The following is a 17385-nucleotide window of genomic DNA, read 5'->3' as shown; positions in this document are numbered from 1 at the left end:
GAGAGGTACGGGGATCGATACCCCGCAATCTCTATTATTTTAGTTTTAATTATTTTTCCTCTCGGTTAATCATCAATGATCCCATCACTTTTTGCAGCTTTTACAGGAATCATAAGCCAATGGAGCATCATCACCTTCCTCATTTGAGCGGAATATGAAGAAAAGCAGAGAAGGACAAGCATGCCAAAGCTATTCCTTTTAATTCCAAAACTCTCTCGCTCTTCTTTTCAAGATTGAAAGCTGTAGTTTTCATGATTTCATATACAAAATTTCTTCCAATTCTGTCTAAGATTGGGGTTAGCAGGGAGGAAAATAGGAAAACTAAACAAAAAAAAAAGAGAAAAAGAAATCTGAAACAAATGGAGTTAAACGAGCCAACACCCAATCAAAGGCACCATTAACTGCAAAAACAAAAGAAGAAGGGAAGGGGTAATAAGTGATAACTGAGACGAGACGCAGATTAAGTGTTGATTGGTGAGGCAGTTGATCGGTCAGTCAATCAGTCCAGCTGGTCAAAATTTCTCTTCAGCGAAGAAGATGATTTCCTCAACCAAAGAAGTTTGCCGGCTAATTGCTCTAATCTAGCTTTTAACAGAGAAGGAGATCTATCCAACCCATCACAAATCTGCAACCAAAACAATAAAATGAAACTAACCCAGTTCAGCAAACCAAAGATTAAAGGGTAAATTATAGATCATCCCCTGGTTTTTAATCGAAACTCAGATCATCCCCTGGTTTTTGAAAAAACTCAAATGTCCCCTACAGTAACGGTGTTAGTCTGCTGTTAGTTATTGGTGTGAAAGGACTATTTTACCCTTATACTAAAACATTAGAATTAAATTTACAATACTGCCATTCCTTCATCTTCAACATTTGTCAAGGGTAGTTTAGGAATTTAAATTTATTTAACTGGCTGATATCATCACTTAACAGCATTAAACTAACGTTGGGGACTAATTTGTCATTTTGGAGTCTAAACTAAGGACTGGTTTGAATTTTTTCAAAGATCAGGGGGTGATCTGAATTTCAATTGAAAACCAGGGGGTGATCTATAATTTATCCAAAATTAAATAATGGGTACCAAATATATTGGTCGAAAGAGATTTAAATTAGGGTTGTAAACGGATCGGATTCGGTTCGGATAGTGCTATATTCACATCTGCATCCGATTAGCTATCGGACAGATTCGGATAGTGCTAAACGGATACAGACACGGATACGGATCGGATATTCTATCCGTTTACATGTAAATATAACTTTTCGGATAGCTATAGCCTATCCATATCCGCATCCGTTTAGCTTTCGGACGGATTCTGATAGTGCTAAACGGATACCGACAATGATACAGAAACGGATTTCGGCTATTCATTTACACCCCTAATTTAAATCATAGATAAAAAGTTTAAAAAAAAAAAAAAAAAAAAAAAAAATCAATGCAGACCTTGCAATCGGTGTCATGGAGTGTCTTGCTCCCATCACGGCAATGTGTAGAACGAACAATCTCAAGGTGATGAGCTTCAAGCTCATCTATTATGACGGAGAGTGGGAGAACCTGTGAAGTTCCCTTGGGATTCGTATGAGTCAATGACACATTAACTCCGTCTCCTCTAATCCGAATCGACACACACGACGACGCCTCAGCCGCTACTTGGATGTCGAATTCCGACGAGTCAGAGGAAGCAGAGCGACGGTCCAATGCCTGGACAGGCGGCGCCGGCGACTTCGATACCTTAGGGAAAGTAGAGGAAGGCGAGTCTTTCTTATTTTGGAGCGATCGTAGACGAGCGACAGCCAAAGGTATGTACTTGATGATCTCTTCAAGGATTGCTGATTGTTCCTTTCGGACTGATTTGGCGTGTGGGAGGAGAGCGTGGAGGGAGAGGAAAAGGTCTTGCATTGATTTGCGCCGCTCGCGCTCGGCCAACTTGTGGCGCTCTCGTGCGTCGATGGCGCCGAGAGCGGTGGTTGTGTCGCCGGACTTGCTGTATTTGAATGATTCTTCTACGTCCCATTCGTTCCACTCGATTGCCATGGTTTCGGATTGTCCTTTGCTCACAGAGTCAGAGAGTTCAGTTTGCCTCTACAGAGCGGAGAAACAGAGATTGAGGTTCCTCTATTTATTTTCCCTTCTTTCTCTCTTTGTCCAATTGGACCAATCCCATTCATTTATATAATATAGAGAACAAAAAAAAATGGATAAATTACACATCACCCCCTGATTTTTAAATGAACCTCAGGTCACCTCCTGGTTTTTGAAAAAACAAAAATCAACCTCTTCTACAGTAACGGTGTTAGTTTGCTGTTAGTTATTTGTGTGAAATGACTATTTTACCATTGTACTAAAACATTAGAATTAAATTTACAATACTACCCTTCTTTCATCTTCAACATTGGTCAAGGGTAGTTTAGGGATTTCAATTTATTTAACTGGCTGACATCATCACTTAACAACATAAAACTAACAGTAAGGACTAATTTGTTATATTTGGGTCTAAATCAGAGGGTGATTTGAGTTTTTACAAAAATCAGGGGGTGATCTGAGTTTCGTTTGAAAACCAGGGGATGACGTGTAATTTACCTAAAAAAGAACAAAAAAACGAATCGATACACATTGATCCGCGGTTGATACCGATATGGATTACTAAAACCTGCTATAGAGTGTTGGCTCTTGGCTGAGCCTGAGCCTCACATAGCTTCCTTGTGTGGTGTATACAGTGAAGAATTTTCTTTCCACACTGGGTCTATGGCTTGAACTGTACACCAAAGACACAGTTACATGTAATCGGCCGATTCGATACTAAAACCTCAAACCATGCTCTATAGCGTTTGGAGTAATGTCCTACTTGGTTTAATCCATGTGGAAAAGAAAAACCATTGGATGGAAAAAGTCATTTTAAGGTTACCCTGAACCAAAAAAAAATAAAAATTTTAAGAGTACATAAAGTTTGAAGATTCAAATCAACCATATGGTTCATATTGTATTGAAAAATTTTCTACATTTTCTGTAATAGATTTAATTTCTTATAATTTCAATAGTTAAGGTTTGATTTGAATTGAATTTTTATAAAGGGATAAGGGATGGTGAAGTCTACCTAAGCACCAAATTGTGATTGAAAAAGTATAATTGACTTAGGATCTTAGTAAATGTGGTAATGGAATTGTTTTCAAATAAATTCCTTAGTGCTATTAAATTTTTCAAAAATAGAATGTTGCTTGGTTCCTTTGTTCAAACACAAGAGCATGTGAAATTATTGCCCAACCCTTCCTGGAATAAAAGGAAATCCTATCAATGTTAATACACCGGGTTTCTTCAAAGGCCGTGTTTATTTTTGCACCAATGGGCATTTCAAGTTTCGAACCATCAAATAGAGAGGTTTTTTCTTTTTTCAATGTTCTATTGAAATGAGTAGATGGGCTTTTTAATGGAGGAGAGAGAGTGTGGGGTCAACAATTTTGTGAGGGCTGTGGGAAAGAATCCATATAATGGTGTCATGCGATTCCTTTTTCCTATTTTATAAATTAAAATATAATATTTTGATTCAAAAAATTAATAAGTAATTTTTGTAAAGTTAATGTTCACAATTTGAGTTAACATTAAATGGAGAGGTTTGTAATCAACAGAAACACATAAAATCCTATAGAAATGCAAGGTGGTAAAAATGACTAAAATGCCCCTGTGAGGGCAAAAATATAAATATGCATGAAAATACAAGCTTATACTTAAAACATGCTTATGAAAGTTAAAACATGCAAATAAAGTGACATAAATCTTTCCAGGGCCCTAAATATGATTCGGTCACAAAATGATCAAAATGCCCTTAAGGGGCAAAATGGTAAAAATGCAAGAACATGCACTTTCAAGTAATTTCAGGCATTTGATATGTCATTAAACATCCTAAAATTACTAAAATACCAAATAAGGCTACTGGATGGTACATTGGGCCCGTATTTGGTAAAATTACCAAAATGCTCCTAAGGGCAAAAATGAGCTTTATGCATGGTTATGACACATGATATGCATGTATGCATATGAAAACATCCTAAAACAGCATGTAATAAAATTGGTAATCTTTTTTCATCCAATAAAATTACTATAGAATGTACAATTTTTTTTATTAACACCTTTATATAGGCTATAAAGTGTCTGGTTTGTTATAAACCTTTGAGTTGATTGATTGAAATTAATTTATCGAAAATTGTGTCTATCTATTTCCCCTTCCCATGGGAAAAGACCACCCCACGCCACCCCTCCCATTGGGCAAGGCCACTTGCTTACTTGAAGCAGACGGCGTGGCCAACCCTCTCCCTTAATTTATATACATCATTAGTGGTATTTTAAAATGCTAAGAATAGAAGTGATTTTTGTGTTTATTGATATAACTGCTCTACCATTAGAGACTCCATGTGATATTTTTATTTTTATTTTTCCTTGGCGGGGGAAAAATAAGATGTGCCTTTAGTAAGGCCCTAAGGGTTGAGTGTGATCGCATTGATTGGATCTATGGAAGATGATCCGGAGTTGGTCTGTCACTTTCAGGCTCACTTCATATATGCCATTGCATTAGCTCTGTTGACATGAGGGAAGTCGTTTTCTTGGAGATAACCTATACTTAGGTTGCGTTTAGTATGCAGTCTTAGAATAAATTCTGGGTCTAGAACACATTCTGAATCCTAATTACTCCCTATTTTCTCGTTATTTCGTGATAGATTTTGGAGCCAGATCGAATCTATTCCAAGAATGCATATCAAACACGGCCTAAATTAGATATGAGGAGGCCATAACCGAAAATAGAGAGGGAGACTTATTGGACTGATTATCATGTGGTCGGGTTTGTATCTCAGTCGTAAGAGGTGATGTGTAATAAGTAGTAACTAAATCAAATAACCCATTTAAGAGTTAAGACCAGAAATGGGGGTTTTCATGCTCTCTCATATACTCTACATACTCCCTCGTGGAAAAAAATTTGCTGCTACAAGGCTGGCAGCCAAGGAACCTTTAAGATCCCATTTCCTTGGCTGTGAGAGTGTAGCAGCAAAATTTCGTCCCTACAATGATCTCTCTATTTCCTGACCATCATATGGACCCCTATTGATGAAATCGATTCACTTTTTTTTTTTTTGGTAGAAAATGAAATCGATTCACGAGATTCCCTCGAAACCCTCTCCCTATTTTCAATATGTGGTGTCCTCCACAACTTTCCACATGAGCTATTTCACAAATTCCTATGATCCTATCTATCATATTTGCAAATTTACTATTATATATTATCACAAATGACAAATGAATGGTTCCAGTCCAACCGTTGATGCCTTCTTGGGCACTCCCTGGCCACTGAGCTCCCTAACTAGAGAGGAGATCGATGCTCTAAGAGACCTTTCTCTTTCCATAGTTCTTTGATGGGGGAGGTTTTCATTACTTCCAAAGTAATGGGGTATGGATTATTAGGAAACTTGGATGAGTTGTATCAAAAGTTAAAAAGCTTTTTCAATAGAAAATTCTGATCATGTGGAAATGAGTTGCATGGTCCCCACAATCTAATATTAAATAATTAATAGAAAATCTCCACGTGGTTGTCAATATATGAACGTTTTGCCCATAAAATCAAAGAAAAAAAAATCAATAAAATGCTCATGAGACTTGTATTGTATTGACGAAAATACCCTCACTACCATGTCCAGTGTTTGGTGGTTAGTTCATGATTGGCGTCCTCTGCGGTTTCCGCGGAGAGAGAGAGAACCAAGCCCATATCCCCGTGTCGCTGTAACTCTTGTGAGCGATTTTTAAACTATTTCATTTCCACGTTTTTTTTTCCTTCTTTGGTTTGAGTGCACACGTGACGGAATTCAATTATTATGTACTTTATAATAAGGTTGTGGTCCTCGTGGAAGAACCTGCAATAAAATAAGGGTCCATAATTAAGCCCTCTACACGGCTACATCCAGTTAAGGAACCTGCAATAAAAAAAGAGTGTCTTATGATTTGTATACAGGGTGACCAACATGGTCAGTGACGAGTATGGTTTGAAGAATCAGTATCGAATCGGATTATTCATATCGCTATGCATGAAGATTGATACCGATTCCTTAAATTTATACAAAAAAAATATTAAAATGTAAAAAAAAATTGATTTTTTGAAGAATACACGGGTAAATCTGTTCAATCCAAACCAATATGGATCGATCCAGATCAGTATCGATATCAACCAACTAGGGGTGTCAATCGGTCGGGCTCGGTCGGGCCTAATCTGGCCTCACCAATTGTGCAGGCGACATCGTGTCCGACCATTTAAGTATTCGGTCCGGGTCATGTCGGGCTCGATCGAGGTTCGGTCGGTTTAGGTCTTTAATCGGGTACTAAAATCGAACTTTAATTGGGTCTTAACCGAATTGTGGGCATGTTTAACTCTTCATCGGGCCTTACCCGGGTCTTAATCGGGCCTTTACAGAATTAAATTCCTACTTGAAAAAATAAAGAGAAAAGAAATGGATTTCCACCAAAACACATTCAAGACCCAAATTCAAACCCAATTTTTCAAACCATAATCTTTTCCTGAACTTATGTTTATTAGTTTCTACAAAAAAAAAGGAAGAACTTATGTTTATTAGTTTTTATTTACTGATTTGTTTTTTTTTGTAATTATAATTAACTCAAATTTATGAAGTGCTTATGCTTATCAGCTCAATCATCATTGACGGTACTTGGTTCGTTCTGCTATTTGTTTTCTCTTTGGAGCAAGAACACCCCCAGCCCTTTTTGTATATGTCTGGTTCTAATTCTATGAAATGAGAAGCTTAATGGAGAAGAATATAAACATTTTTCTGAGTTAAGGAAACCCATCAATTGAATTGCCCATTAATTTGGGCTTAATGGGCTAATCATTTTAAGGAGTTAAATAGGAAAAGAGAGAGGGTTATCAGGTGGGCTAAATGGATTAATGGAGGGTGGTTTGCTTACAGGGTCGGGCTAGGTCGGGTTGTTGCTGGGCGAGCTAGGTCGGGCTTTAAAACGGTCGGTCCGGTCAGGCGCCCAACGGGTTAGGACCCCACACCGGGACCGCCCTATTATTAAACGTGTCGGGCTTAAGCCCGACACGTTTAAGAATCTATCCGGTCCGGGTCGGGCTTTAACCGGGCGGGCTCGATCGGGCCTGCCGAGCTAGGCGTGCGTGGGAATCCATATAATGGTGTCATGCGATTCCTTTTTCCTATTTTTTATATTCAAATCTAATGTTTTGTTTGAAAAAATTAATAATGAATGTCAATAATAGATATTCTTTCACATTGTTATTGGTGAAGCTTGATCTCAATCCACAAAGTATAGTGGGGTTCTTCGGAGGACTGTTTCGGCTTCAAAATGTGCTCGAAACGTCTAAAAGTGCATACATTAGAGCCAACCTCTATACAGATCGTCGAGACCTTCGAATCGATATGTTTTTCGACATATGTTTAATTCTAGTCTGGACCAGATTGAGTGGATTTTTTAGGCTCTTGAGGGCATTTCTGTACTTTTTTGGATTAGGGTTTCTTTATAAAGTGTTCTTATCTCGTTGTGAGGGTAAGGTGAGACTTGAGGATTTGCAATTGTTCTTCAGAGAAGTAGTGAAACTAGTTTTTATCGCCGGCCGTGGATGTAACTTACCTTCTTGGGGATGATTCATGTGTTGGAAAAACCCAAATCGACAAGATATTTGCCGCCACACGACAAAATTCACCTTTAGGACTCAACAAAGCAATAAAAACGAAACACAGAATTTCTTTGAGAGACACTGATTGCAAGAGAGAGAGATATTTCGTTTGAGCACTGCACTTCTATTTTATAGAAGTGAAGCACCTCTTCTGAATAGACATATCTGTTTATTTTGTATTTAAACCATTAGATCGATTGTCATTCGTAGGATTTTCTAATCCGACGAATCTAATCACGTCCAAAAATCAACGTACTAGATCAGATCGCTTGCATTATTACTAACGCCTCTACAGCCCACTGCCCACGCCGCGCGTAAGCGTGCGTGCTTGGATGACTACGCCGTCTTCGCATATACACCGTAGAATGTCTCCCTTTTTCGGTTTAACTCAAAAGGTAAAGATGGTAATATAATAAATACCATTTATAACTCTTGTAATTTTCCGATGTGGGACTAAAACACTTTATCCAAATAATATAATATTTTTTTAATCTCTCTTCCTATTACAATCTATCTAACACCATGTAAATCCTTGGTGTTGTGTGTTTGTGTGTTTATTTTCTCTTCTTTGTTGTTTTTTTTTTTTTTTCTGCAAAATCCCCATTTTAGGGCATTTTTTTTCAAACACACATTCCCTCTCCTCATCATGGTTTTAGTAATCGGTATTGGTATTGGTGTTGGTTGATATCAATACTAATTTGGATCGGTCCATATTGGTTTGGATTGAATAGATTTACCCCTGTATTCTTCAAAAAATTGAATTTTTTTTTAACATTTTAATACTTTTTCGTACCGATTTGAAGAATCGGTATCAATCTTCATGCATAATGATATAAATAATCCGATTCGATACTGATTCCTCAAACCATGCTCCTCACTGACCAAGTTGATCCCCCTGTATCCAAATCATAAGACACTCTTTTTTTAGGGTAATTTACACATACCACCCCTGAGGTTTAACAAAAGTATAATTTAATCCTCCAGTTTTGGATAATTCTACGTATCCCCTTGAGATTTATAAACGTTAACAAATACACCTATTCCGTCAGTTCATGACTAACAACGTTAAAAATACAATGTAAACTGACAAAATTGCCCTTGGCAATTTAGGGTTTCAAATTGGGGAAAAATCCCAAATCTGAACCCTGCAACTCGTTCCCCCCCCCCCTCCCGCCCCCCCATTTCCACTTCTGCTTCTGCCGCTCAACAACCCATCAAAACCATTGTAGTCCTCATCATGGAGAACCGATCCTTCGATCACATGCTCGGATGGATGAAGAAATCTGCAAACACAATAATTAATGGGGTCACAGTCAAGGAATGTAACCCTGTTTCTACTAAAACCCCAGGTTCCCAATCCATCTGCTTTACCGACGACGCCGAATTCGTAGCAACAACTTTTTTTCTACTCTGTAAGTGTGAATAGGCAGTATTAGATCAGTGACAATCAGGATCAGGCTAAATTACAAGTATGGCAACAACTTTTTTTCTACTCTGTAAGTGTTTTGCCCACTCTATTGTGAGAGTCCTCTTTCCCAAGGATCTCTTCAAGATTGTACTTCAATTTTCGCCCTGCGAGCTTAATATTTGCTTAAAAATTTAATAAATGTTTTCTTTATCCTTAATTTTGTTTGAATGGTGTGGGATTCAATCAAACTACATTTGCATGCTTGGCTATGATTTTGTTTTGGTGTTGTAACCACAACTGCTGTTCACGTAAGAAGTGTTGCTAATGACTGGTGGAACTACCCAAAATTTGATCCGTTTGGGTAGGCAATGGTGCTAAAGGGTCATTCTCTACATCCCACGTCGATGCAGTGGAGTCCTTGGATTTCTGCACACAAAACGTCGGGGTCACCTGAAACGTTGGGAGCCATGAGAAACCAGTGTCGCCGCTGACTAGGACGATGGCTGTCTCTACTTTGTCTCCGTGAGCAGTGGTGTCTCTTTCACCAATCCCACTCGAGTCTTGTAGGAATGTGTCGTAAACTCGATCGAAACCTGTCGAAACCGTTGAGTTGTCTTTGGTTCGACAGGTTCCTAGACGAGGTGAAGTGGAACTTTTAAAAATCCTGTAACTCGACCTGATTTCGACCATTTCGGTTAGCTTTCGACCGAAACTAACGGTTTTGTTCGAAACGATCAAAACCAGGGCCAATTTATATGCTTTTTCCTTGGTTTTAGCAATACACAGACCAAGCATCTTTACTTTAGACCACAAAACCATAATACACTTTGTTATCTTTCTTTTTCCCATTCAAACCAACGTCAGCCTCATCTTCTTCTCCTATTCTGTATTTTTGCTTCTTCTTCTTCAATCCTATGTTTTGGAGCATGGTCAGTTCGCGAGGATCGAATACTTACTACCTACATTAACACTCATGGAGAAGGGAAATTGAGAAATCTCCCTCAAAAAGCAAGTTTAATTTCTCTATTCTCTGTTCTGTTCTGTTCTATTGCACCTCTTTAATCTTCATCACTACATGTATATATGAAGCTTATTGTCATGGTTTTGTAGGTTTGAAGCGATGTGGGAGGAGTTGCAGGCTACAATGGTTCATGGTTGAACTACCTGAGACTAGATATCAAGAGAGGCAACATTTCCATAGAAGAAGAAGAGCTCATCATCAGACTTCATAAGGAATTTTTATCCGTTGCTCTAACTGTAGTGTGGGTGTGCGCATTGTGCGGTGCAGCAACGACCATGTGTGCATAACATACTCCACTGTGCACACATAGATACTGCTGCACCGCATGATGCGTACAGCAACGCTGCAGTCAGAAATTTGTTCTTTTTTTGACCCCATTATGAGAAAAATTAAAAAAGATGGTGTTTTCAAGACAAACCTGTGACTTCTCTTTCTTTCTCCTTTTTTGGCCCCATTAATAAAACCTAGAAAGTTTCTTGAGGGTTCGGTTCTACATAGATGTGGTGATATAAGTCAACAATAGTGAATTGACCATGTTACCCCTACTAATATACTTTTGTGGCTTATGATATCTAGTATCTCTCTGCTTCCATTTCAAGAGTATCATCATATTGTTTTATATATACCATAGTGCACATCGTTATTTTATCAGAAAACGGAACAAGAAACTGTTCTGTTGTGTTAAGTTATTATTTCTTCATTTGTTTTAGGGTTTTACGGTTGGAAAAGAAAATTGGTTCTCAATTTGGGTGTCCTTGATCTAATGGTATGCAGAAGATATTTAATTGGGATTTGAATATTATGTATGACATCATCTCCTCATTTATCAAGTTATTAGTCTAAGGAGACATCAAGTCAACATGACCGTCTGTACATATAGGCTATGTTTGTTATATATTCTTGAAATGCATTCTATGTCGATTTTGTATTATAAGATTGATATAAAATCAATCTAAAATGCATCGTATCAACGAGTGAGTTATTAACTTGGGTCAATAACCACAAGTATCATTTTCAGTGATTTTTTGGTGAATGTAATTATGTTTAAAATATGAATAATATGCAACCTCCAAAAAATTAGACCTAAAAAGTTTTGTTTTAGGGTCAAAACCTTGGTTTCCCCATTATTGGGAAAAAATCTCAGGTTTTGATCGAGATATGATCAAAATCGAGACAAACTAGATTTTTGGCTGATCGAAACCTTGTCAAAACCCAAGTTTTAAAACCTTGATTGGAACAACATGTTTTCTCCATTATTATGTGATTTGTGTATATGCTTAAGAAAAAAATTCAAATAAAAATTAAATACTCCAAGTAATAATCACATCTGAGATGAAGAATCCTGAAATTAAGCGACGAAGGAACGATGAATTGGTGCAATGGTGTCGTGCTCACGGTGTGCATGCTTGTGCTGGCTGGTACAAGTACTGGTATCGATGCTGACGCAGGTGTAGACGTCAAAAGACTTTGACAAAAGATTGATAAAAGATTTTTTCCTATCTTCTTCTCTGTCTTCTTTTTTTTTTTTTTTTTTTTTGTCAAAAATCAAAAGCATAGTCCTTGTAACTTTTTATCCTTCAAACAAAAGCTTAAAGTTTTCTCTGCCAATGCAAACTTCCTTTCTCTATTTTTATATAATCAATCAAATCAACAACGGTTTTTTTTTCACTCTTGTGAATAGAGGCAAAAGCCAAAAGCTGATTGCAGACTTCTTTTGTGTTTTTAATTAGCCAAAAGCCTGTTGAGAAGAGTTTTCTCACAACATAAGGAGTCGCTGCAGAATCGTTTTGTCCTTTTATTTAATTGCTTAATCAAACAATCAACTTTCTTTAATCAAAAGGAAATGCTATGAATGCACCAAAACCAATCTCTTCAAAGAACAGAACCGTGACGCACGAGACTTTCGTTTTTCTTATGTTTTCTTTGAATCAAACAATCAAATCAAGTTGTTGACAAAAAAAAATACCCGCAGAATTCTTTTGTCGATCACACGAGCAAACCCAAAACGTGAAGACGAACGGTGAAGCCTAACCGTGAATCTGAATTCCACAAATAGGTACGCATGATCGAAAAATCAAGGATCATTCTTCTCCAAAACCAATTACATAAATCAGAATTAAGATTTGGAAAAAGGTAATGCACGATCAAGGAGGGAGAATTTAATACTTTAAGATTGTTAGGGTTTAGGATTTTGTTAGAAATCTGAACAAAAAGGAGAGGACAGAAAGAAGGCCTGAGTCGAACGAAATCGTTCTGTCCTTAAGATAGTATTTGCACCCTCCTAATCCTGCAAAGGGTTGTAGCAAACCTGTCTCCCAAGATAAATCAGTAGGATGTATCTGGTTGCGGGGACAAGAACACTATGAAGCTATCGAGAGATTTTTTTTGATCATCTGGATGAGAGAATTCGTGGCCCATTTATAGGCCCACAAGGCCTGTTCGGATGGGTCACACCCATTGGCTCATATGGCTTGACCTGACAGGTCATGACTATTGGGCTGGGCTCCCTTGGTTGTTCGTGTGGGCTGCAACTCTTGGGGTCAATGTTAAACCAAGGGTTGCACTCCCTCTTTGATCAGCCACCGATCCAACGGTCGGATCGATCCTAAGCACCCTTTGATCAGACACCGTCGATCCCAAAAAGATTAAGACGACATACTGCGACGTGCGAAGTGCAAAGTGCGCCATCAAAGCGCCACATTGCCCCTCACGCATGCGCACGCATACGCGCTCGGACGGGTACCGTCCTCGCTCGCAAGTGCACCGTACAATCTCTTCTAGCATTACATGTGATAATAATAACTACTTACTACTAACACATATAAACCCAATGAGCTTTCCTTTCATAGCCGATGTGGGACTAAAAGTCCACATCAATATTTTGAAAAATTCCAACAATTTCTCCCAATTTTTAAAATAATTGAGCCTCAGTCAATAAACTCTCTGTACTTCTAAATCATACTTACATAAAGGTGTCTTTCGACTTGAACCTTTATGTTGTCAAAATACATTAGTACTTGTCAAAAACGAAGTAGCCGTAGTCTTGAACTTAGAATTTTATAGCGACAAATCTAATATACTAGACGTATGACTTACTTGAACATAGTTTCAATAACACCCGCACATTTATGGCCTTGTGCTTTCATCTTAGGTTTTCATAAGTGTCTTAGAGACAAGCTTTGAATCTCGCAGAAGCGGCCCCACTTCCTGCACTTATATAGGTGAATCTAATAAAATGCAATTGTATGACTTGCATTTCCTATAAGGCATAGACTCATTGAAGGACTGATCCTACCCTCTATCGGTTTCTCCATACAAACATGCACTACCTTGAGATGTCAAGAGATCTTATCTCTACTAGTTGAGTGCATAATCGGTTATTACTACAAGTGTTTTTCCATTGAACTAGTTGACTAGATGTTGGTCTAGTGTCTAGTTGGTTTCCACTTGCAGGTTACCTCTCATTTAAAAGCTTTAAACCCATCTCCCTGGAAGTCTTCCATACCACATCCCTACCCAGGCCTTTTGTAAAGGGATCAGCCAAATTTTCCTTTGACTTTACATAAGTAATAGTCACAACTCCTTTGATGAGTTGTTCTCTTACATAGCTATGTCTTAAACTGATATGCCTTGACTTTCCATTGTAGACTTTATTATAAGCCCTTGATAATGTTGCTTCATTATCACAAAATATTGATATAGCGGTATTGGCTTAGGCCACGAGAGGAATCTCTGTTAAGAGGTCCCTAAGCCATTCTCGCTTTCTTCTTGTCATTGCTAAGCGATAAATTGGACTCCATAGTGGAATGTGAAATTACATCTGTTTCTTGGATCCCCAAGAAATTGATCCTCCACCCAAGGTAAATATCCAACCACTTGTGGACTTTGATTCATCGGATCCTGTGATCCAATTAGCATCTGTGTATCCTTCTAGTACTGCGCGAAAATCTTTATAACTTAATGCATAATTCATTGTGCCCTTTAAGTACTTAAGTACTCTAGAAACTGCATTCCAATGAATTTGTCCAGGGTTATGAGTAAACCTACTCAAAACACCAACTGCAAAAGCTATATCAGGACGAGTGCACTGCATGGCATACATTAAGCTGCCAATGATACTAGCGTATTCCAATTGAGAAATACAATTTCATTCATTAGAAAGTAATCTAATAGAATGATCATATGGGGTAGCAACTGGTTTACAGTCCTCATGATTGAATTTCTTTAATATTTTCTTTATGTAATGAGACTGTGTTAAAGAAATACAATCAGAGGATCTAACAATTTTGATTCCCAAAATTATATTTGCTTCACCCATATCTTTCATATCAAAACACGAAGATAGGAAAGCCTTTGTCTCCAAAACAGTGCTTGTATTAGTACCAAAGATTAACATATCATCAACATATAAACATATTATAACACCATGTCCATTCTTGAATTTAGAATAAACACATTTATCAGATTCATTTATTCTAAATCCATTTGCTACAACCTTTTGGTCAAATTTATCATGCCATTGCTTAGGAGCTTGTTTTAGACCATATAAAGATTTGACCAGTTTACAAACCTTACTTTCCTGGCCTTTCAAAACAAACCCTTCAGGTTGTTCCATGTAAACTTCTTCTTCTAAATCTCCATTTAGAAAAGCAGTTTTAACATCCATTTGGTGTATAACAAGTTTATTAATCAATGCTAAAGCAATTAACAATCTAACTGTACTAATTCTAGCAACAGGAGCATATGTATCGAAATAATCAATGCCTTCTTTTTACTTAAAGCCCTTTGCTACAAGCCTAGCTTTAAACTTATCAATGGTTCCATCAGCTTTAAGCTTTTGCTTAAAAATCCACTTACAATCAATAGATTTAAATCCAAGAGGTAAATCTGTTAAAACCCATGTTTTATTACCCATGAGAGAATCCATTTCATCATTTATAGCTTCTTGCCAAAAAGCAGAATCCTGAGAATTCATGGCTTCTCGAAAAGTCAATGGATCATGTTCAACATTATACACACAAGAATATGTAACTTCATTTCTGTTTCCTTCTACCAAGAATTGATAGAAATCTGGACCAAAGGATTTTTCCACTCTAACTCTTTTACTTCTTCTAAGTTCAACACTCTTATTATTCTCAGAATTTGATTGAACAAATATCTTGATCCTCCTTGTTTGTATTTTCATTCTTCCGTTTCCTAGAGAATGAATCCTCAAAGAACTCAGCATCTCTAGATTCCAAAATTATATTTTGGCTAACGGTTTCTGTAGATTCCATCGTTAGAAATCTATAGGCCTTGCTATGTTGGGCATAGCCAATGAAAATATATTCAATTGCCTTTTCACCTAATTTAGGTCTTTTAGGATCAGTTAATCTTACCAATGCTCTACATCCCCATACTTTGAAATATCCAAGAGAAGGTTTTCTCTTCATCCAATATTCATAGGGAGTGATACTAGTCTTTTTATGGGGTATACGGTTAACTATATGACAAGCAGTCATTAATGCTTCCCCCCATAAATTCTTTGGTAAGTCAGAAGTAAGTAAAAGTGTATTCACCATTTCTGTTAGAGTCCTATTTTTTCTTTCTGCTACTCCATTCTGTTGAGGACTATAGGGTGCCGTTGTTTGATGGATAATTCCATAAAGTTCACAAAAATCATCGGTGGAGAAGTATTCCCTTCCCTATCGGTTCGTAAGATTTTAATCTTACGATCCAATTGGTTTTTCACTTGGCTTTGTAGATTTTGAATTTCTCCAAAGCCTCATCTTTAGTCCTTAACAGATATACATATGTGTATTTTGAGCATCATCTATAAATGTGATGAAATATCTTTTACCACCTCTAGTTAGAATACCTTCTAACTCACACAAATCGAATGTACTAATTCTAAGAGTTGTGTATTCCTTTCTACTTTCTTAAAAGATTTCCTAGCAATTTTAGACTTGATGCATACGAACATTTGTCATGACTAGAAGATGTGCATTCTGGTAATAAACCTAATTTAACCATATTTCTCATGCACTTATAATTAACATGCCCAAGTCTAGAATGCCATGTATCAAAAGTAGAAACAATGTAAGCAGAAGATGAGTTTTCATTAATCATATTAAATTTATACATCCCGTTCGATGCATATCCTTTCCCAACATAAACTCCCCCTTTGGACACTATGATGTTCCCTGACTCAAACAGGATTTTAAATCCATGTTTGTCAAGCAAGCTTACAGACATTAAGTTCTTCCTAATATTAGGAACATGAAGTACATCATTCAAAGTAAGCTTTTTCCCAGATGTGAGATTCAGAACCACTGTGCCTTTACCTATGACCTTAGCAGTTGAAGAATTTCCCATAAAGAGATCTTGTCCATCTGCTATAGGGTCATAAACTTTGAACAAATTTTTGTTCTTGGCAACATGTTTGGTTGCACCGGAATCGATCCACCATTCCTCATCATCACCCACTGCATATACCTCAGATATCATAGCAGCCCAGTCATCATTGTCAACCATGTTGGCTTGGTCCTTTTGTTGCTTCTCCTTGATATAAACTCTGCACTGTTTCTTGAAATGACCGGCTTTTTCGCATTTCCAGCAAGCCGCTTTGGGGTTAATAAATGTACCCTTTTTCTTCTCAGAAACAGTGCCTTTCCCATCATACTTTCTCTTCTTGCCCTTAGAAGATGCATTTTCTATGACATGAGCCTTTGGAGATTTTTTCTCTAATTCAAGTTTATCCAGTTTGCGAGAATTCTCTTCAACTTGGATATACTTAATCAACTCTTGCATATTCATTGCATCCTTCTTCTGTTTCAACTCTTTCCGACAATCTTTCCAAGCAAAAGGTAACTTTGAAATAATATATGACACTTGGAAAGATTCGTCAAGAGAATGCCCCTCAGAGATGATTTGATTCATGAGACCTTGCAACTCATAGGTTTGTGAAATAATAGACTTATCTCCTACCATCCTGTAATCAAACAACTTACTTATAAGAAACTTCTTGTTGCCAGCATCCTCAATTTTGTACTTTTTGTCGAGATCCTCCCATAGTTCTCTCGACGTGCTCGCAAATTTGGGCTCATACACATCATAAAGTGTGTTTGATAACCCATTGAGGATGTAGCCCTTGCACATGAAGTCGTCTTGCTCCCACTAGCGCGTAGATGCGCACGGTGTCTCTCCACTTGAAGCTTCAGCGGTGGTGTCTATCGGTGTCGGTCTCGGCTTCTCTTCGTTCGGGACATGAGCAAGTTTCAAAGCAGTGAGGA

General features: G+C 37.6%; 1 protein-coding gene across 1 annotated transcript; it reads right to left on the bottom strand.

The window, feature by feature from the left end:
• Positions 1 to 425: 425 nt before the first annotated feature.
• LOC122641539 (protein IRON-RELATED TRANSCRIPTION FACTOR 2-like) lies at positions 426 to 2133 on the bottom strand. Its single transcript, XM_043834803.1, has 2 exons — positions 1442 to 2133; positions 426 to 625 (listed from the first exon to the last, which is right to left on the bottom strand). Exons 1-2 carry the CDS (start codon positions 2030 to 2032, stop codon positions 500 to 502), a joined length of 717 nt encoding a protein of 238 aa, XP_043690738.1. The 5' UTR covers positions 2033 to 2133; the 3' UTR covers positions 426 to 499.
• Positions 2134 to 17385: the final 15252 nt, after the last annotated feature.

Source organism: Telopea speciosissima, chromosome 10, assembly GCF_018873765.1.
Source record: "Telopea speciosissima isolate NSW1024214 ecotype Mountain lineage chromosome 10, Tspe_v1, whole genome shotgun sequence".
Lineage (NCBI taxonomy): Eukaryota > Viridiplantae > Streptophyta > Magnoliopsida > Proteales > Proteaceae > Telopea > Telopea speciosissima.
Note: the sequence above shows the minus strand (reverse complement) of the source record. Positions and strands in the feature narration are given on the sequence as shown.